The sequence below is a fragment of the Microchirus variegatus genome (assembly GCF_963457635.1).
Source record: "Microchirus variegatus genome assembly, chromosome: 10".
Taxonomy (NCBI): Eukaryota; Metazoa; Chordata; class Actinopteri; order Pleuronectiformes; family Soleidae; genus Microchirus; species Microchirus variegatus.
Window position 1 is genome coordinate 10,162,162 of NC_139811.1, and position 26,897 is coordinate 10,189,058.

The window sequence follows — 26,897 nt, forward strand, 5'->3', positions numbered from 1 at the left end:
TATTCATGTGAGTCATGGAACCAGTGAGTTGATTTTATTGGAAATAAAACAGAGTGAACATGCAAATATGTTGTGCAACAACAAAGAATTGGGGCCAATTCCAATTCATATCTTAACCCTCAAGCTCAACACTTAATTTTAACTGGCCCTCAAAACCAAGTGTTGAGGGTTATTACACTTAAAAATGAGAAATGGGACACCCCTTAAATGCAGATACGTCTTCAGACTGTGGGGGGCAGAATAACGTGAAAGCTGCGTCCAGTCTGTCAACTCCAAAAAAGAAGAAGAAGAAGAACACATTTACGTCAAGATTATTTATTACAATCCGTTTGTCAGTCAAGTTATTAGGTTGTCAGTTAGTTGTAAGATGATACTCATACAAATACCACAACCACGGACATATTCAGCTGACAGTCACCACACACCACGGCTTATTAAAAAGTAAACGATAGCAAACGATCGCTTGTCCGCACCGGCCGGCTATTGACAAAAGATCATAAAATTAAAATAAATGTTACGCAACAATGACGTCAGTAATCCATAATATGGTCCTAAACTAAGATAATACAATGGTTTTCATAATTTTTATATCTCTATATCTATTAAAGAAAATACTGCTTTCGGCGCCATCTTTGTTATGTCAAAACACGCAATGCATTCTGGGTAGCCCTTGCTCCCGAGGGTGGTGTCGGAAAATCTCAATATTGAGGGCGATACAGCCCTTAAACTTGCCCCTCAACTTAATTTTCCTTAGAATCGGGACAGTACTTGCACTAGAGGGAGAGTGGATTTTTGAGATTGAGGGTTAAGCAAGGAATTGGAATTCCCCCATAGTCCCCACAGGAAATGAAAGACAAAATAAAACATACAACAGACGGTGGAAGGATTTTATCAACAACACAAAAAGGGTGTGAAATGTCCTGTTCCAGGAAACAGGACACAGAGACAGCATGGAGTCTTTAATTAAAGTCTAATAATCCAACTGTCAGCACTCCTGGAGATAATATGGCCATGAAGTTGAATCATTTTTTTTTACATTTGTTTATGAAAAATTCACAACAATTTTTAAAAGGTCACAGAAGCGACTGTTAAATAAACATCTTATCCACCAAGAATAAATACATATTGACATGTTTTGTTGACTGTTTCCCATGCATATTTGAATTATTAGCCGTCTTCAGAGCGGTTGCTGCATCTCTGGCAGGTGCTTCAGGTCAGTGAATGAGTTTAGGAAGCTTTTTTTAAGGAACGGCATGAATTGGAGCGGTGGCTTTGAAGAAAGAGGCACTCCTTCAACTTTCTCTGGCTTAAAGTCTTTTATGCTTTCACGCTTCAAACTAAAGTTTCTTCACAGTCAGTGATAAGTGGAGGACCTGTGTGGACTAATGAGGAGAGGCTTTGCAGCATGACAGCTCACTGTAGTTAAACGGAGACTACAGGTTCATTTTGAATAAACATTTATACGTTCTGAGTTTGTCGATTCTGTGCTCGGAGCTGATGTTCTTTCTGTTTCTCTGGACATCCCTGAGTTTAAAACACTATAAAATGCGGTTTAAATTCCATCAACATGTGCATCAAGTGGTGCTGATGTAGAAGATTGACATTTAAATCAGATGTAATGGTGTAAGCTATAAGAAAGTGCCATCTGGGATTTAAATATGTTATTAATTGCAAGACATATACGTAGCTGTGATGTGTGATTGAAGTGTCAATGAAACATAACTGATCGCTCAAAAACAAGCAAAAATAGTGATTAGTAGTGCTTATATTTATGGTAACTGTGTGTTAGTTGTTATTAATAATAATTCTAACAATAATAATAATAAACTTTATTTGTATAGCCCATTTCATTCAAGGATTGCAGCTCAAAAGAAAAGAAATGCAAGTACAACTAGAAGCACTCGGGGAGCACAGACCTCCGCCAAGGCAGCTCAGCCCCCTACAAAATAGCGATAAAAATAGTGATAGCGTATACAGATCACGCCCAAAATGTAATCACTTGTTCCTGGTCCCATATGCGGACATTTCCTGAAAATGTCATCAAAATCCGTCTGCGACTTTTCGAGTTATAAACAATAAAACACAACATGAGGTGGAATGGCGGAAAAAGGCTAAAGTCAAAAGGTAAAAAACCCTGTTTTCACTTTGAAATAAAACAAAAGATTCAAATAAAACAGTAAAATTCAACACATGGTGCAATAAAATAGGACAATTGTAGAGTTCAAGAGATAAAAACCCTGTTTTAACTTTAAAATAAACTAAAAATGCAAATGATGGGTGTCAGTGGTTTTCTTTGGGAGGCCAAACTAAGAAGTACATTATAATGGTCAATAGTCTGCTTGAGATACTGTAATTCCACTGTAATGCATGTTAAATGTTTTATATTGAGCAGGTTTCCCCAGAAAAACTTAAGTAACCGCAATAAAAAAAAATTGTATGTTGTCAAACTCTGAAAGTCTTGGGCCCACGAGCCTCGCTTTAGGCAACAGCTGGCAAGAGAGCAAAAATGCTGATGTTGTTAAAGAGTATGAAAAGAAAAAAAATGAAACGCAGAGGAAGAAAGATTGGGAAAATGACAAGAGCAAAATGAACAAGCAGATGGAGAGTCTGTGAAATGAAGAGGAAGGCACATAATACTGTCACAAAGGGACTCTGCTGTCAGGTTCTCCTGCTGGCAAACCTGTGTGAAAACACACAAAGTGACTGGGCGACAGCAGTTGTTCTGGGAAGAAAAGGTTTGTTTAATTCATTGTTTCTGGGCCGTCCCACATTTGACCAAACTGTCCCGAGATTTGCACCGAATTAACGGTGGCGTCTGTCACTGCAGACGATAATTCTTGGAGCTTCAGCCAAGAAGGATCTGTAGCCAGGGCAATTTAGCACTGCAGGTAATCTCCACAAAGGACAAAAAAATAAAAAATAACTTCATAAAATGAATCCCAGGTAGTTATGTGTTATGTCTCTCAGGGCCCAAAAGAAGTGCGCGGAGTGGTCATCTCACTTTAGAAAGGATCTTTGTTGACCTCTCACTCGCTGCTGTGTTGTGTGGACAGAAAAGTCAGAAGAAGTCAGACTTGAGCTTGATAGAACAGAAAAAATATACAGTACATATATATATATATATATATATATATATATTAAGAAGTTGAAGCAGATATAAAACCCTGAAACACAGGAGACGACTGAGGAACTATGACTTAGTGTGACTTAATATGTTCTCACAGAAACACAGAATGTCCCCTACAGTGTACACGCACATTTTTCAGAAAAGCTGACATGTTCTTAAGACCTAGACCTTGTAGCACTGTGTGTGTGTACATAGAGCCCATCAATCTGCAGTAATCCTGTCGACAAACCAAGAGAGTGTCCACATGTTACTGTGATGAACAGGCAGCTGCAAAAAAAACCTTGATTTGGTCCACTTCCAAAAACCGTGTGCTGCGCTTTGTTAACATGAGAGTTGCATCCACATCGGCATAAAAAGACCGAAAAATATGTCTCTTGAAATAGATGTTGTAATGGAGCCCCTGTTGTTTAATTGCAGTCAATAAGCACTTACCAGACAATGGACACATTTCTGATTTCTGTATAATAAGTCAATCTGGATTTCTTAAAAAAAAAAAATGCTTTTTATGCATCTAATCCAAGAAAATACATATATTCAGGCTTCTATCCTCTACAAATGATGCATGCTCCCACTCCAGAGTTTGCATTCAGCAAACGACAAGCACAAAAATGTCCAGAGCAATTAATCAACCAGGGTTGTGTACTGATACGGAGTTCCTGATACTTGTATTTGCAGAGCTGCACAGTACATTGTTAGTGAAATAATTAATAATCCATACACAGCATAGCACAACACAGCACAGCAGCATAGTAAACGAGTAGGGAAAGCTGGAGAGAGAGGACGGGCTGTCAGCAGCTCTCTCTTAGCTGATAGATGTCGTCTGTTGAGAAGCCGGTGGTCTTTTGGAGTGCAGAGAACACTCCTCATGACCTTCTCTGCAGCTTTCGTTTGTGGACTCGTCTGCTGCGACAGCGGCCTTTCAACAGCAGACACCACTTTGATAGTAGGGCGTGCTCAAATGAAGTAAATACCAAAAATATTGATAAATATGAAGTGAAATAGATCCGATACTTGAGATCTGTATCAGGATATAATGCCCAAACATGATTTCGATGCCATATTATTTCTTTTTTTTTTAAGTTACATTCATACAAGTCCAGAAATCACACAAACACTCACACATTAAACGCCCACATTCATATTACAGATTAAACCTCACGACTCGTCCATCCTCACACCAACCGTTGTCATTGATAGCGCTGTTGTGTTCCTGTTTGGAGTGCAATAATGATACGATCAGATACGCAGCCGCGCGTAATCTGTCATACTGTCCTAAAAATACAATACAGGCTGAAAGCAGCTGCGTCCTGTTGACGTTCTGTTATGACGAAAAAACAGCTCGAAACTTATTGAAAAATAGCGTTTCTAAAGAGGAAGACAAATGATATGGAAGACTCTGACAGTGAGGCAGTGAGAGCTTGTATTTCTCTCCAGGGATGGAGGGATGAACAGCCAGGGTTGGTCCATGTCTTGAGGTGTTTGTTAGGGCAGCAGTTTCGACCAAACAACAGCGTCGTGTTCCACTCACGGAGCTCGGACTAATCTGACATGACATGAGCTATTTTTGCTCCCCGTAAATCTGCCGTTTCGTCTGACACTTACTCAAACAGCTTCTGCACCTTATTTTGATAGGATGTTTTCTCATTGCTGACAGAGCTTTAGAATGTGAGCTCCATGTTGGGGCTGGGTGTTTTCTGGACCCAAGAGCCCCATGAGCACCTCTGGTCCTGTCAACTGTTTGTAGAAAAGCTGCTAAAGAGGTATCACAAACATGCAGAGGTGGACAGAGTACACAGCTTCATTACTTGAGTAAAAGTACAGATACGCCTTGCTAAATTTTGCTCAAGTGCAAGTAAAAGTACTAAAGTCAGATGTCTACTGAAGTACTCGTTTTTAAAAGTACTTGAGTAATGTACAAGAGTACATTTTCTAAATATTGGATTACTACTGCCACAGTTCTTACATTTACATATAGAAACGTCCCACATGGAGTTATGAAAAATGTTAATGTTAATACCTTGAAAAATGTAAAAGGAATTGAAAGTAAAAAATAAGTAATTTTCATCTTTTTACCTTTTATGTTGTTTTATTTAACATTTCTCACTTGCCCACAACCCAATAGTACAATGGCAACGCTCTCGCTTAGAAATGTAAGGAAGTTTATTTCAATGTACGCACCTTGACATGCTTCCTCAAGTTGGAAGATTAATTTTTGTAGGCACCATCATTAACTTGTTCAGAAAATTGAAATAGTCTGTAGAGGTGGGGCAACGTGTTCCACCTCTTCCAGAGATGGACCTACTGCGTCTTCATCCATTGTTTCGTCCATGGTTTCGTCTCTCAACTAAATCTGACCATGGAGTTGTTGTTTTTTATAGAAGTAACGGTGCTCACGGTTATGGATAGAAATGTATTGGAGTAAAGAGTACAATATTTGACTCTCAAATGTACTTGAGTAAAGTCATGAGTACTCCCCAAAAATCATTCTTGAGTAAAATACATATCCCTCTAAATTGTACTGTACTGTACTGTACTACTCAAATAAAAGTACTCCTTTACTGTCCGGCTCTGCAAACATGTAAACACACACAAGAAGCTTTATGAATGCCTCACTCGAGGTGATATCTTTGCTCCCGGCCCTTAAATGGTGGTCCAGTATTGCACTTTGTTTAAATATGGCTGTAGTTGCTGGAGCAGCCAGTGTCACAAATTTAGGATTATCCACTTTTTTTTTCTTTTTTTTTTAACAAGGAAACTGCTATCACTATAACTCTGGAAATCTGATAAAGCTCCCACATTTTGATTTGTGGTTGAAGGAGTTTTGGCAAAGTGCGACACCTGGAGAAGAGAAGAGAAGATACTCTGTGACAAATGGAGAGGGACTTTTCTGGGAAATCTGACATCATTCTTGTCTTGAGCACGACTGATAAATTGTCAAGTCAATTCATTGTGTTGCTTCACCGACATTTGCAACATGTACATCTTACTACTTACTACTACATTTTATCTTCTATACCAGAGTTTCTCAATCCTGGTCCTGGAGACCCATTGCCCTGCATGTCTTAGAAGTTTCCTTGCTCCAAAACGTCTGATTCAAATAAACAGGTCGTCAACTGGCTTACCTGGATTGAGAAACCCTGTTCTAAACTAATGAAATCTATATAATCCCACAGTCTATAGGAGGTGTTGTGACACATTGTCTTATAATGTAACCATGTCTCTGTCTTGCCTTCCTCTCCTCCCCTGTCTTTCTGCCCCCACCCCTCATCCAGACACGACCACCAGGGATTACTACAAGAGCTACCCCATGGTAGATTACACCCACCGCCAGTCCCCTCCCACGTTCCAGCCGATCAACTTCCATCCGAAGGACAAACCCTTCCTGCCGCCGCCCGACATCCACGCGCCGCTCGCCATCACCATCAACACCTCCCAAATGCCCAAGCCTAAGATCTCCAAGACCAACACCCACCCGCTCACCTCCAGCTCAGCCTTCAAAGTATGGGACCCCAGTAAGAGCCACATCGCACACCCGGTGGCCGCCCACATAGCCCTGCAGGGGCAGCATCAGCAGCATCAGCAGCTTCAGCAGCATCAGCAGCATCAGCAGCAGCATCACGCCATCCAGCAGCAGCATCAGCAGCAGCAGCAGCAGCAGCAGCACCTTCATCAGCCGCTGCATCAGCAGAACAGCCGGCGCCAGGCTTACTCCAACAAGAGGCAGTTTAGCATCGAGACGCTGCCCGAGCTCTTCTCGCAGCCGCTGGGCTACGGCCACTCGCCGCGCATGCTCCCCAAGCACAAGGGACTGCCCACCAACAGCAAGACGGAAGTCACTGTCTGAACTATGTGGCTGAAGTTGTGAGGGAAGAAGTCTTCAGATATCATTTATATATAAATATATGGAAGACAAAATCCAGGAAATATCATACGAGGAAGGTTTTTTTCATCATTGTTGACAATACTACTAATAATGTGAGTGATATCTGTGTACTTTTTTTTTTTTTTTTTTTACCACCACTGGATTAAAGCTGCAGCAGGTAAGCTGTGAAGGTGGTGGATTGGCAGGTGCTGGCTGTGACTCTTTGAACCCGACAGCTCTTCTAAATAATTGAGCGGCCTCTCGGTGTGTTGGCACAGCTCTGTCCTGCTTCTCCCCTCTGCAACGCAATGACACCACACGCAAATGTTGCAATCACACACACACACACACACACACACACACACACACACAGGACACAATTTCCCTCCACACACTGAGGCAGTTGTCGAGGCAGGTAGAGCAGTATTTCCCCCGAAGACTTTGGGTTTCAATCAACACAGACGATGCCACAGGGGAGCAAAGGAGATGAGAATATTGTGAACCAGCATATGCACACACACACACTCACACACACACACTTACTCGCCTGTTAACAATTATCGAGGGTTCCCAGCAGTTTCAGAGACCAACGACGCACAAACGGACACACACAGTCTAAATCTCATTCTCCTTTTTAATGGTTTGTTGAGCAGCTAATTCCAGCCCCCCGTCCCGTCCCCCCCTCTCTTCCAGGATGTATGGTAATGCCTAAAAAAGGGGCAGAAGAATCCATATATCCAGAAAAGGCCATTATAAAGTCATCGCAGTCCCTTTCTCTTTCCCTGTCGCACTTCACTCCACACCGGAGCTTGCACCGTGCTGCATGTGGGCACCAAGACGCTGTAACTCAAGAGCATAATATCATCCCTAGAACAAACACTTCACTGTTTTCTGACAACATATATATATGTATATATATATATACATATATATATATATCGATTTGCAAAGCAACTGTGTCATAATCAGACACTTCTGATTTACGCCACATCCCTGTGTATGTGTGTGTGTGTGTGTTCTTGTACTTGCAGCAAACTGAGGACCAGTGTGGGTTTTTCACCAACAAAGTGAGGACATTTTGGCCGGTCCTCACTTTGTCTTCATTGAAATCCCTTCCTTAGGTTGTAAACATGCTCAAGTCTTCAATTTGGTACAAAAACCCGTTTTCCAGCCCTGGTGTTTCACACACTGTTTGCTCTAGGGCTCCACCTGCAGACATGTTATGGTACTGCACCCAGTAGTTCTTTATAGATGTCATTCATGAGGTAGATATTTGTAATTGTGTTGATTTATAAAGTGGAAATGCTGGTCCTCAGTGTGCAGCAACTACAAGGATATGTGTGTGTGTGTGTGTGTGTGTGTGTGTGTGTGTGTGTGTGTGTGTGTGTGTGTGTGTGTGTGTGTGTGTGTGTGTGTGTGTGTGTGTGTGTGTGTGTGTGTGTGTGTGTGTGTGTGTGTGTGTGTGTGTGTGTGTGAAGAGAAAGCAGCGCTGCGTGACAAAAAAAACACAAGTTCTCAATGCGGCGAGTCCCAAACACAGCTGTGTGATGCATGTGTTTACCGCTGCATCGCTAATATAATCTGAGAGGCTGAAACTACTTGTCACTCGCACTGCAATTTACTCCACTCTGTGTTAATGAAGTGCTTTAACGCTCACAGCGACTGCCTGCGACTAAACAAAGGGCAGTTCCCTGAACTGGAGACATTCAAACACAGGTCCTGTCTTTGTTTTTAATTTTGAAAAAGAATAGAATAGAACTTTACTGTCCAAAAAGGTGGACATTTCACCAACGTAAAATCATAAAAGGAGACGCGAAAAGTCATAAAATCAGCACACAGAGTAACAACAAACCAATTTATTGCACTTGAAATGCTGTACATTAATGTACATTTTTAGTTTCCAGGGATGTCAAAGATATCGGACACAATCCAATTATATATTAACACTATTTCACTTAAAACTGCATTTTTGTAATGTTGTTACACTCTTTGTGTTGGCATTGTGCTCAGCTTTGCCTGCTTTCTTCTTCCCTACAGTGTGTTTTTGGGTAGATTTTAGTTTCGGGGGGTCAGCCCACTCACCAAACTGAAAGTTATATTTAAAACTGGCCTATTTTTCAAGGTGAGCAGTGACAGGAGGTCTACCAGGACTCAGAATGTTGTAGTTCTCCTTATGTCTCTTGGTTCTTCGTCTTCCTTTTCCCCATCATATTACCATCATGTCACTGAAGAGGTCATGTTTCTGGGAAACATTTGTCAGTCTGTGAGCAGTGCAACTCAGAAAGTAAAGGACAGATTTTTACAAACTTTTCTGGGGATGTTGGTTATGGCCCAGAGAGGAAGAAGTTATATTATTTTGGTGTGAGAAAGTGAGTAAGTTTGCGCTCCTTGAGTGCTTTCCCTAGTTAAAGTGAAAGTGACTGTGAAATAGTAATTTTTTCCCCTTATTAGCTAGCTTCTCTACCTTTACCATAAAATGACAAGTCAACTGTTTGGTAGAGCATGTTTTGAAAAAATGATTTGATCCTTATAAGACTTATTTTTGTTGAATTAAGTTACACAATTATGTACAATGACTCCTCTGACACGACAATATGTCAACAAAATAGTCTTGCCTTCGAAAGTCATCAAAGGATGAGTGAAATTTCGTCACTTGCTGTTTGAAGGAATGGTAGAGATGGTTCATTCGGGTTCAGTTCAGCTTGATGCATTTTATAGATATAGTGACTTTAAGTGTGGTCGACCAAATAGTTGAGTAGTACCTTAAAGGTGCCATATGTAAGAATGTGGTCAAAAACGGTTACTACATTCAAATTCAAAGTACCGAGGTCTTTTAGGTTTCGTTTTCTGACGTAATTGGCAACCCGTGGTTGCTCGGCAGCTGAGACTCTACTGACTGCAATGATTGGTAGACAGCGGTAGGTGGCGCCACATGCCAAAACATGATTTCAAAACATAAACATGATTTGCAGTCTGCAAAATATTTTTTTTAATGCAAATATTTTGTCTGTACTGTTGTTGTTGGTGAGTTCAGTTTGTTATATGAACATTATTCCTGAGTCTCTGTGACATATTAGGAGGATTTTATGGCCAGTTGCTTTAGATTTATTACATAATGCACCTTTAAAGGGTTAAGGTCACATTTTACGGAGTTGGGTTAAGAAGAAAAGAAACTTTGTTGACAAGTAATTCATAATTTTCTTGAAATTCACCATTGCTCTCAGCTGTCAAAATACCTCCCCGACACATTCTCTCATTCCCACTGCTCAGATTATTGAATTCACCTTCATTTGTTATCACGAGGACGGCAGATAAGCTGCGGTGCATATGCCAGGCACATGCTACGGCACATCAGACAGGTGGTGGAACCTAATCAAACGGTGGCGCTTACCAGTCACACACCATTTAGCACTTTCTCCTCTCGCTCTCTTTGGCTCTCTTATTTTTTGGCTCTCTCTATCTTTGGTTCATTTTCCTGCTCTGCACGCTAACAGACTGTCATGTGGCCCTCACCCTCCCTCTGAGTGCGTCTGAGAACATCCAAACCCCACAGAGGGTTGACTGATGGGTCCGAAGCATTTGTCCGATTTTTTTTTTTGGAACCCAATGCCCCGTGATATTCTCACCAGGACCTCTTAGCATGTGTGTTTGCATGCATCTGTGTGTGTGTGTGTGTGTGTGTGTGTGTGTGTGTGTGTGTGTGTGTGTGTGATGAGGATGGGGGTATAATTAATGACCGAGTCCATCACGGCGTGTCAGGCTCCAGATTGCCTCCTTGGTGCAGCCCTCACAAGCAGCATTTGCACTCAATATACACATAGAGAAAAAAGGAAACACACAGCAACACAAACTCAGACTGGGACATCAATGACCAGATGCTTTGCAATACATTATTCACATCTTGAGAGTTTCCAGTGCCAGCCTCAAAATGAACCTCGTGGAATTAATGTAACAGATATTTTAATTTGCAAGCAGACATGTCAATCTCCCCCCCCCAAAAAAAATTCTTCCGTTTGCATCTCTGCTTTATGGAGCGGTGCATGTACACAAGCAAATAAAATGAGCAGCAGAGTTAAACTTTCATGAGAGAGAGAAAATAAATTAGCAATATAATGTGCATTTGCAGTGCCGCAATGGCTTCTCCACTTTACCTCCAAGATGTGAAAAAACCTGTTAAGTAAGCTGTTGGATCGCTGCTCAGCGCTGCTGGCACGCTTTTGTAATAAGGGCTCAGCAGAGAACGGGGATCATAAATACAAAAGCATCAGTGGGATATATGCACGGTGTGAGAATGCATCAAATGCATGTGCTGTTTGTGCTCTCCTCTCGCCAGCGCTGCACAGTATGTAATGTGCCACGTCGCAGGCTCTACGGCTTCCCTGTCTCTTTGACTTTTTATCCCCCATGAGTTGCCACTCTCTCAGTGGGGTCACCACTTTTTTTTTTTTTTTTAAAAAGAAGCTCTTTCTGGTCCTGCTGTAGAAGCCTGTGACCAAAAATGTTCACCGGGGTCTGTCCTTAATCACTCGAAATGCATTAGAGCTTGAGGACAAACAAGGGATGACGGCGAGCAGACGAGCAGTATGTAAAGCAATAAGTGTCCGACCGTCCTCGCAGCGGGTGCATTTCAATGGAGAGTTGAGGAGAGCTCGACTGCTCCATTTAATTGGACTACTGTCCTTGTCCCAGCCCAGTGTACAAACACTCGGGGCGATATATGCTTCCTTTCAGCTTGTTAGTTTTACAAGTTTTGCAGTGAACTTAAAGGTGCCATATGTAAGAATGTGGCCAAAAACGGTTACCACATTCAAATTCAAAATACCGAGGTCTTTAAGGTTTCGTTTTCTGACGTAACTAGCAACCCGTGGTTGCTCGGCAGCTGAGACTGCAATGATTGATAGACGGCGGTAGGTGGCGCCACATGATTTGCAGTCTGCAAAATATTTTCTTAATGCAAATATTTTGGCTGTACTGTTGTTGTTGGTGAGTTCAGTTTGTTATATGAACATTATTCCTGAGTCTCCGTGACATATTAGGAGGATTTTATGGCCAGTTGCTTTATATTTATTACATAATGCAACTTTAAATTACAGACCAAACGCAAGTTTAGATCGTTGCAAGTTGAGCGCTCGCTGTCTTTGCACCATCCGTTAACGAAGCAAACAATTTCCTCTTCGGTCCAAAAATGCACCACTTTTTCTCACTGTTGTCTTTCTCTTATATGTGGTTTATGTTCGGGTCAAAGCCAAGGGGACGGCGACTGTGGAGCATGCACGCAGCACCCAGGCCCAGGCTTGAGCCCGACTGAACGTGTACATGCAGTAGTAATTGAACCCCCCCGATTGCATTGTGTTTGTGTGACTTTGTAAGGAATCCATTTTTTCAGTGCGATTCCAGTCGAGCTAACAAGTCAAGGGGGGGGACGGTGATACCAAGGGGAGGGCAGCAGAAGAGTGATCTCTGCAGACAAAGGAGATGAGACAGAAGAGAGGAATAATATGTTTGCATGAGCACAGATGATACAGTGACGGTTGTTTTTCATTCAGATGTGTCTGGTCATCTAAAAACTATAAATCCTGTCTTTTATCTCTCAGATTTTCCCCAAAGCAACCATCTCTCAAAGCGTTCTGTGTCTTCAGTTTTAAAGGGAAAGTTGATCTTTTCTGTGAATTGCACAGCTACGCCATCAAAGTTGTTTGTTGTCGGGTCTCCATTCATACTCCCACTAAAACATGGCTGTCCTCTGGGGTTGTAATTCTATCGCTATCTGATGCCAAACGCTGGCACACTGGATTTACAGCCAATAAGTGAAGTTTCTTCACAACAAACAGAGGATCTGAGGACAGGCTACCAGCAAAGATAAAGAGTCTCACAACTTTTTTTTTCCCTCAACTTTCTTCACTTTGTCTTGGCTAACATGGCGGACGGAGGTAAAAAAAAAATGAAACAGGCACCGTGAACGTTTGATTCTTCTTTGGGACGTCTGCATCGGCGGTGCCGTAATCACGCAAAGAAATCACGCTGATGTTCTGGGAAACAGTGACACATTTTCCAGTGTTCATTTCCACGTGGTCATACATCTTGGATCTAGGATTCCTTTTTTTCCTCCTTCAATGCTGGATGGACTTTTATGACTCCCCTTCAGGCAAACATGTGCCTGGAAACAACAGCAGGTGAAATCTAAATAAATTAAGACAGAAAAAAAGCCTCTAAAGAACCACAGTTTTGCCTCTTATCATGGAAGATGTAAATACTTGAACACCTGCACAAACATGTACACACACGCGCGCACACACTCACACACACACTCACACACACACAGGAAGCGAGGAGCCACAGAGGTGTAATACTAATTATATCTTCCATACAATGTCCACACATTTGTGGTATGAAACAGGACCAAAAGCCTTGAATCAGGAGAAACTGAGTACACCTAAGTGATGCCTAAACATCCAAAAGAGTAAGAATGCTGAGACTGTTTTGGATCGTCACCTTAGAGTGCATTTACTCAATCTCTCCTGATTTTTAACAGACTATGGCATTGCTTGCTCTTCGCAGAGCTAACTGACTGTTGTTTGTAAAACTTCCTATATAAAAAGAAACGATGCAAGTATTCTACTGCGGGTTACCTGAATGCAACCTGGTAGACATACTTGGGCTCCGTGATCCTTAGCAATATATAGATTATTGTGTATGGTTCAGTTGTTTCTTTGTTTTCCTGTCATGTTGTTTTTTTGTACTGTTTCGTTTTGATTTTTCTAAAGATTTTGCGCTTCTGTCAAAAATCATTTTCATTCGAAACCAACGGAAAAGTTTTAAAGTGCTTCCAGATTTTAGACTCGTCGTCACTCGGTCCCAACTCCCTTAACCATCAGAGTTCCATTTTATGGTACACATGAATACATGTATTTAATGTTAAAAACGATATCGCATTTTATCCAAGTGATATTTGCCAACACACTGGCTGAAAGAAAAAAAAAAGAAGGGAAGATTCAGTGATTTTCTTGTACAGCTTTTGCATCTGCAAAAAAAAATGAGAAAAAAGACAAAAAAAAAAAGAAAAATCATGCTTTGTTTCATGGTAATTTGTAACGGGCAGCATTAGGCTGCCTTGGATTGCTAAGTACTACTTGTGTATATGTATGCCGTGCCACTTGTCTGCTGTGAAATTTGTTGACTACTCAGCTTATATAAGGGCTTTTTATAGATATAAAAGCAGACTTGTCGTCACTCTCTGTAACACGAGACATGAGGTGTGTGTTTTTTTTCTGAGACGGAATTGAATTTTCATGCATACGAAAACAAAACTATACGGAATAAAGCTTTGATGGACTGAGAAAAAAAAAAAGTCTATATAGGCACTCATGCAACATTGGCCACACGTGTCCCCCGTTTGAATAAATCTTTCAAGAAACGCAGCCGTGGTTTGTTAATCCTCTGTGTTCTGGCTGTTTCTCTTCAGGACCACGAGAAGAAATCGACAGAAGTCCGGCTAACAATATTCACTGCTTAGGTAAATAAATATCCCTTTTTTTACACGTTTTCTAGTTGAGGCTGGCTTTACACGACAATGCCCCGGGGTGAAAACGACAAAATATTTTTATCAGATGTGCCATTCGTTTAGACAGCGATGGCGTTTTGGGGGCTTAAAAACGCAAAAAAAATTAACCCACCCTCCAGAGTGGAACTGTTAAAAACGCTCCACTGTCGTGTTCCCGTCTAAAGGGATGAAAACGCAAAAGTGAGCTGCTCTGAGCTGCTCACGCTGGCCATCCTCCTGTTGATGTCAGATCCATGTGCAGTAACAGCCAAACAACAACAAACATGTCGGATTACATCCATCAGTCGGACATTCAAGTTGCCTTAGCTGCTACTTTGCGCTACTAGAGAGAAGTAGAAGGAAGTTTCAACGCTCCTGGTGTTATTGAATGGCAGTGCTCCACAGTGCCACCTAGCCCCCCCTGGCATGCATACTACATCAAATTTCACACACTTTTGCATCACCGCGTGCGTGCAGATTTCCCCCCAAAGACGCTCGTCTAAACGCGAAATAAAAAGTGCGAACGCAACGCCACTTTTTGCGGTTTGTGTTCAGATCGTTGTCGTGTAAAGCCAGCCCGAGAAATACAGCAGAAATGTGTTTAGACTGGGAATAGGGTGAGACTGCCCATTTGGATTTGATTTGTGACATCATGCAAAGGCACATAAGTCTTTTTTACCTCCCTCCTCTTCCCTGCAGCCTCTCACATTTGACGTTACAACTATTAATGCAGTGAGGACAGTAGACCGAGACAATGCAGGAGTCATCATCACCATCACCACTGTGATGACTCACTAACGCGGGAGCATCCTATCGGACGGATCGATACGCATTAATCCACTCGATGGCGCCTGACTTCTCTCATTTCCAGCTTACGCTAAGCGGATTTTTTAGATGAGTTAATTGGTTCGATGCTGATAATGTGATTAGCCACTTATCCGACAATAAAGACACACACACACACACACAAGAGGTAGAATTGTTATTGTTTATTACCCCGGAGCAATGATACGACGCAGAGAGATAGAGGGAGCAGGAAGGCAGAGAGCGACTTGACCTCCAGGTGCGGTGCTGCAGATATATTGACCACGTTTGTGTTCAGTCATTAACAGGCAAATGCACAAATAAAAATGAGCACAGGTGTTTACAAATGAGGATGCTTTGCAGTAGATATATAAAAAAAACTGTCAACAACTGAGCCGGTAGGTAAAACAGGGTGAACTGTGTGTTACTGGAGGCACATCTTGTGAGATAGAATGTAAAATCACTTCTGCTGTTGATGGACTTTCATCTTCATGTTTCCAGCTGCTAAAAAGCCAACAGTGTTGTTTTATTTTTATTTTTATTTTATTCCAGGAAGAAATCTGAACACAGTGTGTAAGCATGATGTGTGCGTATGTGTGCACACATGTACCCGTGCACAGCCAGGGCAGTGGTGGGCATCATCACCAGATGTCACTGATGTCACACTTCGTTTGTTTGTCTCAAGGGTTTGGACCAAATCCATCACAAAGTGCAAAAAGCCAAATGCTACAAGCCATGTCCACAATAATTCTCTATCTTTCTCTCTCTCTCTCTCTCTCCCTCTCATCCTGCGGCACAGCACCAGTGTATAAATGTTCTTATTCAGGTCAGAGGACGCTGGAATGTTGCATGACCATTGCTTATATAGACGTCCCGCTAACACCTATGCAGAGATAAATCCTCTCAGGAACCGTGTATTGTACAGAGAGGGAAATGTTTAATGATGATTGATGAAAATATGTGTTAATGCAGGTTGAAATATCCACTGGTGATTGTTCTAAGACAGCAAGGGAAGATCAGATTCCTCTAATACAGGGGAGTCTAACTCATTTTTCTTCAGGGGCCACGTACTGCACAGTTTGATCTCAAGTGGACTGGACCAGTATATTATAACCTATTATAACCTATGAGCAACATTACATTTAATGAAGAATCTTTTTGCAAAACGTGACATTTGTGGAGAAATATAAGTGCAATTTCGACAATATTATGCCTAAGTGAAAAATATTGTATTTGACAGTGACATTTTAACGAATTCATCCTGTGGACCCTCTGACGGGCCAATTCTGGTCAAATATTCACTGTGTCGTACTTACATTTCAATCCTAAACGTGCGCAAGAACGTGATTAGAGTGTGTCACTAATTCAGAATCAGCTGTTTATCACAGATGATCATCTTATGTGATTTTCATTTTCCCATAGAAGCCTCGTCCATTAAAACCACTTATTTCATTTTATTTAACCTTCATTTAACCAGGTAGCATAATATCATGAAAAACAACAAACAGCAGGTAAAATTAAAGTCACACATGAAGCTCAGCTTAGTCCATGGACTAATGCAGCAACAATCGCCACTTCCAGGGAAGCTCAGCTTCTCTCTGAGGCGATGGAGCAGCGTGCGAGCACGGACGTTGGGCTTCTGCATCACGACTGGAGAAAGTGTCTGAAAGGCGGAGCCAGTTTTTGATAGACAGCGTTGCACGACAGTGAAGCCTTTTCTGCCTCAGTCCTGTGTGGATTTTGTACATACTTTTACAGCAACATACAGCATCTCAGTTTAACATCATTATCGTGTTTTCTTTTTGTAGTTTGCGGAATTTGCAGAATCTATGTATTTAATAACTGGGCCTGAAATGAGCTTCCCATGTTTTTCAAAGTCCAGCAACCACCACTGGTGTGAACTGTTGGGTTTTTAATATTCAATTTTGCAGGCTGTTGTGGAGCTCGATCAGCTTAAAAATAAAAATTAATTAATTAAAAAGTGTAGTTCCTGGAAATGTCCCTATAGATCCTGGATCATATAGATCCTCCTCCTGAGGAGGAGCTTGACCCAGGATAAGCTTGAACCGATAATCTGGCGGCCCGGGGCCACATGAGGCCCCCCAATGATCACAGTGTGTAGCTGAGGCTCACCTGCCAGCGAGGTGATAGAATATAATATATGTTTGCTGGCAATGTTTTTTATAACAGTAATAATAAGACATTTGGTCATAATTATCCCATTATTAAATGTATCATATACATAATTCAATTACATATATAAATACACTTGTTAGGGCCCGAGTCACTATTATTTATGTAATTTGAAATAAGTGTCTGTTTTTGATATTAATTAATTAATTTTGCATCATAAATAGTATTATTAAGTATACGTGTGATATCATGATATAATATTGTGAACAGATTTTTTTCCCACTTTTTGTTCTCTAGGCCGGCCCCCTCTTGACCATAATAGATGCACATTTGCCCCCAGGTCATTTGAGTTTGAGACCCCTGATCTAACTCCAACATCGATTTTTGTTTATAGAAAAAGACAATGCAGTGTAAAAAAAAAAAAAAAAAAAACTTACATAACAGGTTGATAAGAAACTGCCTCTTAAAATGAAAAGCACATTGTGACACAAGTGAATAAACTAGGAGATGTGAGGAAGAAGTCGAGCCGCTTTTATCAAGCGTCCAGCGGCCAAAAAATATTCAAATATTCCTTCCACTGCATTGTGGAGGCAGCGCTGGCATTTTAGCAGACCACCTTTATGCAGCATCTCACCAATGAAAGCGTTTTAAACTAGCACCTGACAGAACCAGATAAGGCAGGAGCTGCTACACAAAGGCACTCGGTGGATTTGATAATGACAAACACACACACACACACACACACACACACTAGCACCAAAAAGCCAGAGGGGGGTGAGGAGGAGGAGGCGGAGGAGAGGACGTATCTCTGAGGAAATATTGTCAAAGAGAGAATGAGACTGTGCCCATTTTACCGAGACAAGAAAGGGAGCACAAAAGAAATCAGAGAAAAGGGGAGATGACATTTCTAGCTGTGCAGGGAGAAAAGTTGGCGAGAGGCGTGCATGTTTGCCGCAGAGCTGAATCGCAGGGCTACTGTGAGGAGGAAGAAATAACTGGTGAGGCTGAGGCAGCAGAAGCAGAAGCAGGGAGACAAACAAAAAAAAGGGAAAAAATGACATGCATTAAGTGTGGTAGTGCTGCAGGAGCGAGACCATCAAGCAGAGTGAGCAGCAGGAGTGTGGAGGTTAATCCAGCTAATGCTGTGGTCAACTGGGGAGTTCACAGCTGGAAATGAGGCCACGGAGAGCTGGAGAAGTGCTGAGCTAAGTGGTTCACTTGGCTAAATGACGCCGAGTCAAGAGCGCGTGGATTGTTGTGTCATTTCCACTTAGCTGTTTTTAAGCCGTCGTACCTTTTCCGTCGCCCTTATTTTAATTTTGACATTTATTTTCCATATAACAAGAACATCCCTCTAAAAACAGAACACGCCATTAATTGAAAGTGTTATTTCCCTTCCAGTCTTTTTGCTTCGTCTGTATTTTGTCAGATCAAGAACATTTAATAGTTTTCCTTTTTTTTTTTCATATTTTAATACATGTCAGCAGCCGTGAATGTGTTAATAAGCTGCAGAACATTTAAAAAAGAAAAAAGAAAAAAGAAGAAGAAGCTCAACCGAACTTCAAACAGAATAAGACTTAATAAGAAGTATCTGGGTAATAAGATGTGTGAGAATTATAATCGCTGGGGTAACAACGTGACACGGAAAATCATCAGGGAGAGAAGGAGGCTGTCAGCTCGTGTGCTCAGAGGATAAAAGACACAAACTGGCACATACAAACAGGCTTTTTACCCTTTTCACACACACACACACACACACACACACATTCTTGTACTTGCTGCATACTGTGGACCAGCATTTCCATTTTATAAATCAACGCAATTGCATAAATCTACTTCATTAATGACATCTATAAATAACTACTGGGTGCAGTACCATAACATGTCTGCAGGTGGAGCCCCAGAGCAGAACGTGTGTGAAACACCGGGGCCGTAAAATGGGTTTTTGTACCAAATTGAGGATCTCTTTTAAAAACAGACTATAGCATGTTTACAACCCTAAGGAAGCGATTTCTATGAAAACAAAGTGAGGACCGGCCAAAATGTCCCCGCTTCGAAAAATGACCTCACGTCGTTGGTTAAAAAAACCCTTACTGGTCCTCGGTATGCCGCAAGTACAAGAACAAACACTCACACACACATACACGCATACTCACACTGTGATACAATATGCAGTCATTAGCAAGTCATTTTTTACCTCCTTTACATCCTCACGTCTCCCAGAGACAGCTCGCTCTTTCCTTCCCTCTAATCTTCAATAAGGAAATTCTCTCTCACACACATACACACATACGCACACACACACATACGTGCATTCTGAAGACTCACATGTGTTTTTACAGCTCCATCAATCCGGTCAACTCTCTGTCTGCGACCATCTGTCAACGCACCGTCAGGAGCGTAGCAGGCAGCAGACAAAATATAAGTTTACGTGCACGTGTCTTGCTGCATACTTGTGTAGAGAACTGTGTGTGAGCGTGGATTGAAGTTTTGGAGAACAGCTTGCAAATTACAATGTCATTTGAATTCATCGTCGGTGTGATGCTTTGGTACATGCAGGTGGCCCTTACCCAAAAAAAGTAGAGGGAGCAATAAACATACTGTACAAGAAAGAAGTGTAGACATAGTGTGGAGTGTGTGTGTGTGTGTGTGTGTGTGTGTGTGTGTGTGTGTGTGTGTGTGTGTGTGTGTGTGTGTGTGTGTGTGTGTGTGTGTGTGTGTGTGTGTGTGTGTGTGTGTGTGTGTGTGTGTGTGTGTGTGTGTGTGTGTGCGTGTGTGTGCATACTAAAATAAATCAAGCTCAGAAAATATGGTAATATGTCAAATCAGACACATGCTGTATATACACTCTTAGAAATAAGGGTTCCAAAAGTGTTCTTCTACAAGGGCTGAGGTTCTACATGGAACCATTTTCTTCTGGAAAACCCTTTCCCAAAGAAAGGGTTTTCCAAGTGTTCTTGGTAACACTAATGGTTCCAGTGAGAACCATTTTGATCCAGAGAACCCTTTAAAACCCCTTTCCTGAATAAATGGTTTTAAAAGGGTTCCATGTGGAACCTTTATAAAAAAGGTTCTACCTGGAGCCAAAAATAGTTCTCCTATGATGACAAGCCGAAGAACCTTATATTGTTCTGCTTAGCACTTTTATTTCTAAGAGTGTAATCTTACCGATATGGTTGTATTTTATTGTTTGCTGTGCCAGATTGATGAGATTGAATAGTCTATTAATATAGTAGCATTTTATTTAAAGGTGAAGTAAGTAGTTTATAGTGCCATCTAGAGGAGAGGCTGAAATTTAAAATAAAGAACTGCTCCTCTGCTCACCCCCTCCCTTCCCTGAGCGCTACGGTATCCTCAGCCGGTCAAATGTCGTCCTCGTCGTCTTTCTCCGTGTCAGCAGATGAGGTTCGTGAGGCGAGGGAGAGGGCGAGCTACCGCGGCCGTAGCAGACGAAGAGGAGAGAGAGGAGGCGGGACTTCCGCTACAAGTAAAGCGACGCTTGATTTGTTCTCTCGCGTTTGTCCTTACAGGCTCCAGTAGAAACATGGCGTCGTGGCAATGCAGTACCGTCCCGCGACCATGTTATTTTACATGACTTTTTGAAACACTACGAAAATGAAATAAAGAATATTATACAGCGACTAGACAATGCAGGAGCACATAATATGTATACAAAAGTGGATTTTGGGTTATATAAACCCATAAGTACTACATATTGTCCCTTTAAGTATGTCTGTTTTTGATGAAGCCTTAAAGTTTCCATTCTTGTGGCTAAGGCTTTGTCTGCATTGTGTGAGGATTTAAGGAATGGGTCTGGTGTTTGTCTGGTTTATGTAAAAGTGACATACTCATATGTGCATCTTTGTTTTTGTTTATTTCTAATGTTAGTCTGTGGAATAGAGTGTGTATGCCAGAAATGTTTATAGAATTCTACAGGAACTCCATCGGGTGCAGATTTTGTTTTAGGGCTTTACTGAGTTTCTCTGGGGTGATCGGTGAGTCTTAACCGTGAGCTGTTGGTGTATTCAAGAAGAAATATTCAATTTCTTCTGTAGTAGGTTTGTGAGTGGAGGAGTTGCTGTAAAGACTTTGAAAAAGTTGTGTTAATTTCCTGTGGGTGTTGGATAGTTTCACCTCTGGAGTTTTGATTACTGACGAAATACTTGATTTGTGCTGGAGTTGGTTTGCCACATATATTTTATTTTTTCATATTTGAGTCGTTGAATTCAAAATTGTGTCTTTTCTTTATTTGTATGATATTGTCAAGTTTGGATTTAAAGGTGGCTTAGTTTATTACTGATTGCAGTGACCAGCCGCCGCCCCGTCCTCCTTAAACAACAACGGGCGATTTGCAATGACATCTCAGTAGGAAACCTCCCTAAAGGGGCCCCACCTCACATTAACCTGTGTGAAGTTATCGTTCTGCAAGTTGGAAAATGAAGAGGATTATTTACAGTGTAATGCATATCTTTTTTACTCAGTTTATATGTTTTTTTCAGTTATTTACAGTATTTTATTGTTCTATATATTTGTATTGTTTTATAATGTGGGTTCTTTTCAGTGTAATGTATTTTTTTAATAAGTTTATATAGTTTTTTAAAAGCTATTTACAGTATTTTATTGTTCTTTACATTAATAGTTTCACATACTTTTTAATTACAAGGTTTTTCCATGTTATTTCCTTCATTTTGAATTTGAATTCATACATTTTTCGTTGGTGTCAGATTATTTATAACATAATGGTGATGAACACTGGTTGGAAGGGCCCCCTGGGAATTTTTGCTTAGGGCCCCTACAGACTCTAGAATCGCCCCTGCTCTTAGAGCTGCTTAAGTAACGACTGTGATATTTCCTTTTACAATCTGCAGGTGAAATTGGTGGAAATTTGAGCAGGAAGAAGTAGAGGCGAGCAACAACTCCCTCAGGGGACACAAGTGACACAGATGAACAGATGAAAACGAGAGGTAAAAAGAGGTAAAGCTAAAAATGACCGAGACTGAGAGCTGTGAACATTTAGAAATGCAGAGCGAGAGAGTGGAAAATGTAAAGTTTGGGAGAGAACATAAAGCAAATGAAACTAAATAAGAAAAAATCAAGAGAGAGAGAGAGAGAAAGACACCAGATAGTAAAGTGAGATGAATGGAGGAAGAATGAAGGCGAAAGAGGGATAAAAAGATCAGGTGAAAGATGGGTCGCTCCAAGGAAGACTCTTCCTCAGAGATCACGGTGCCATTAGATGGATGTCCTCCATCAATCTGCTCCATCCACTGCTTCATAAACTCAATTAAACTGCGAGTCTCCTGAGAAAGACGTACTCTTTCTCCGTCTATCCATCTAGATCTAACTCGGCATCCCTCCATCCTCGCTAATCTGCTGGGAAATCTACCAGTTTGTGTCACTAATTCTCCAACCTTTTCGCCCCCCCGACTCAATTGTCTGGAGCAAACGTAACAAAGGTCATTATATATATAACAACTGGTCATACAGCACCTTCTATTGACCTCACCCATTCAGACCTTTTAATCTGAAAAATGCTACATTTATTTACTTGCTTTCTGTCAAAAAAAACAAACAAACGTCATCTAAGGCCATATTTTTACAGGCCATATTGCAGTTTTACATCGAGGGACACTACCATTTTATTACCGCGGGTGACAAGTCAAATTCCAGCTGCCTTCAGCACCAGAACAACAAGGACATAAAAGAAAGGGGAAGATTGAGACAAGCACCCTGGACTACTTCATAAAAACGCCGACAAGCACCGATCAATACATCTGCTTTAAAGGGGGAAATGATAGAAGATGGAGAGGTGGGCAGCAGACAGCACATAAAACTGACGGATTGATGGAGCCAAGACCTACTGCACAAAATTAATTAAACTTAAGGGAATTCATGGTGATTGGACACATCCATAATTACCTTGGCTTGAGTTGTGTTTGCATGTGTGTGTGTGTGTGTGTGTGTGTGTGTGTGTGTGCAATGATGGAGGTCTTAATGCAGATAGAGAGAGTTGGGCAGGCTTGTGTGTGTGTGTGGATGAATTTAGAGAGCGTTTATGTTGTGCTCTTCTAGATTAACTCTTTGGAAGTAAACTCCCAGCCACTAAAGCAGTCACTCAGCGGGTGATACAGTCTGTCTGGTACAGTCGCTCTCTCTGACTGTACCAGACAGACTGTTCCATTACCTGTAAATGTTCAACACTTAACTCTGTTTAGGATGTTTGATATATCAGAAATTAATTAACAATATCATATTATTACATATATTTACACATATTATAATCAATATAATACCATACAATAATACAAATCTCAGCATCTGTTGAATCATGAAAAGTTGCACTATGATGCTTTGCAGAGAGTGAAATTCCTCTGTAAAGGACCATCAGCATGTTAAATCAAGATTTGCAACTGTGTTTAGCTATCGCCGACGCGACAGTTTGTTATTTCCGGTTTAACCGGAAGTTTATTTTGAAAATCTGTATCCGTGTTTTTGATGACGCGGAAAAGTACGAAAAAAACGGGAGAAGCGACAACGTTCAGAACAGATTGTTTAAACGTAGGAAGATTAAGAGATAACGCATTTAACAGATAACAGTTAAAAGAACATTAGCACCAGTCAAGAGTGGCAACAAGGTAAATATTGTTTTGTGTCTTTTATTTAATGGCCAGCTATGGGAACTTTTGCGTCTGCTAGCTTACCCGGTGATGAAGAGCCACCTGCTATGTTATTTACAACGGAAATGCTAATGTTGTGTTTTTTCTGTCTAATTTTGTCTAGCTCTTATGTTGTTGGTCTTTCAAGGTCAATTTAACTTATTCACCATCAGTAATGGCTCCCCCTTTCTTTGACTGGATGCTACATCCACTCATTTTGATGGTTTCCCAATTAATTTGGATTATAAATCCCATAAACTGCCATAGTTAGTGATAATCTGCAAAGGTGCTGTTGTGAACATGAGAAATAGTAAACCTGCTTATTATTCTGATGTTAACATTTGTCTCAAATTCAGCTGAATGGCGAAAATAAATGTTAAAAATGTTATCTTTTTCTAATTTTGTGCTGGATTATCATAACAATAATTGCCTTGAGGAGAAAAACAATAGCTTAAACAAATGCTTAAGGCTATGGATAGCCAGCTTTTAGTGATTCTGGAATGGGTTGATAATAGCACCACAGCTTAATCACAGGTGCTTCAGCTGGCTCACACTTACGGTGATTCATGTGCACACAAACCCGAAAACTAGAAGAGGAAACATTTGCTCAAACTGAGTCGAATAAAATTTGATGCTCGCATTAAAAGCCACCTGTTAAAATGGCTTAAGCTTAAGATTTTTGGTAAACCAGCGGTTTTATACCCACATGCTTCTCATACACAGAGCGACAAACACACAAACGACTGCAGGACATGCATCACTGGGGAGTGATCACACACTGATTACGATTACATCATGTCACTCTCCATCACCACTCTCTTAGTGTCATTTCGAACTAATCCCCCACTCTACCGACGACGTCTCTCACCATCGCAGGGAGCTGTGATTTTTCCACTCAATCACCACATTTATCTGCTTGTTTTATCCCATTAATCACGCGTTCCCCGCTCCACTTATCACTTACCTGTCACCGACTGAGATTCAGTCGAGCGGCCGTCTGAACGGCAAAGAGCTCAACAATCGATCCAACGAATAAATGCAGAAAATCAAAAGTAGACGATGCTTTTATTTTTCTTACTATTTATAGTCTCACCCACGAGTAATCATCGACAGGGTTTGAGAAACGCTGAAGGTACGCGTGATGCCTCGAGTCCTTTTCTGAGATTGGTTTTCGGTTGTCCTTGATTACATGTATTTGAAAGCTTACGATCATACTATATGATATGCTATAATTGTTATACTATAAAACCTTTATTTTATCTTAACAAACACAAAGGAAACAGGAAACATTCTTGTTCCGCTCATTCTCGCCATAAATTCTGCTGAAAAAATACAAATCAATGTGAAATTTAGAACCATTTAGCCTGTTTTTGCAATATTGATAACAATATAGAGATTTGACATTAAAGCTGCTCTAATTGATCAAATGATTATGTGTAACGTGACTTAAAGAGTCACTTAAAGTAATCAATCTGTAGAGAATTGTGACTTAAAGGTGCATTATGTAATAAATAAGCAACTGGCCATAAAATCCTCCTCATATGTCACAGAGACTCAGGAATAATGTTCATATAACATACTGAACTCAAATATTTGTATTAAAAAAAATATTTTGCAGACTGCAAATCATGTTTATGTTTTGAAATCATGTTTTGGCATGTGGCGCCACCTACCGCCGTCTACCAATCATTGCAGTCAGTAGAGTCTCAGCTGCCGAGCAACCACGGGTTGCCAGTTACGCCAGAAAACGAAACCTAAAAGACCTCGGTATTTTGAATTTGAATGTAGTAACCGTTTTTGGCCACATTCTTACATATGGCACCTTTAACATAGCAACAGCAGCCTGTCTTTGATTTCAGATTTGTAACGATTGTCGCCGATTATCCTTTTCACTCATCGCACTTTATGTGACAAAAAAAGCCTCCGCAGCTGCTTTCACTTGTGCTCTCCCCTCAGTAAGCACAAAGCACGTCAAATGACAATGTGAGAAAAGTAGGAGATGAGATTCTGAAATGGGAACACACAAAAGCTTCGACTGCGGACTAACAATAGTTCCACAGTGTAACAGAATCTTTCGGCGAACCTTCACGAGATAATAGTTTAATTGCTGTGGGCAAACGTTCCCATAATAAGCCACGTTCGGCACATTTTTCCATTCAGCGCGGTCTCTTGTTTAGCAGTACATCAGATAAGATTTGCATTTAGATTTGCAGGGCGTCATTGTTCTGATTGCTCATGCAGGTCACTCCTTTTAATCAGCCACACTTGGCAACGAGATCTGACACCTGTGAGCCGCAGAATTAATCCATTACACTCGGCTCTGCAGTTTGTTGGCCCGCCTCCGCCTCTGTGCCGCAATGAACGATTCGATTGCAGTCACTTCAGGTTAAATCAGTCCAGTCTGTCTTTGTGATTGCTGAATGAAACAGTAATTCCAGGCTTTTCAAACACATCATCAGAATTATTCAGTCGAGGACAAGATATGACAGATTGTAAACCCGTGAATATAGAATGTCCTCACTCTTTTATCGTCCTAATGGTTAGATGAATATATGCTTTTATGGTCAGTTTAAGGCAGGGTCGTCAAACTCATTTTCACTGAGGGCCACATCAGCATAATTGTCATAAACGTCATACAGAATAAATGTAACTAAATGTAACCAAATATAATGTAAAATAAAGGTAACTACTCTGTAACATATTGATAAATAACTTTCTGTATTTATTACTTATTTCACTCGTCGCATGATGCATATACAATGACAGACTGCGATC

The 26,897-nt window shown here is 41.0% G+C and overlaps 1 protein-coding gene across 1 annotated transcript in view; it reads left to right on the top strand.

Annotated features, from left to right (window-relative positions):
* The window catches only part of LOC310933139 (protein shisa-8), a gene marked incomplete at both ends in the record, with an annotated part of 87,019 nt that extends 80,048 nt beyond the window's left edge, over positions 1-6,971 (top strand). The window contains one exon of the mRNA XM_083896560.1: positions 6,400-6,971. Coding sequence (XP_083752686.1) covers positions 6,400-6,971 — 572 coding nt within the window. The remainder of the gene's footprint in view (positions 1-6,399) is intronic.
* Positions 6,972-26,897: the final 19,926 nt, after the last annotated feature.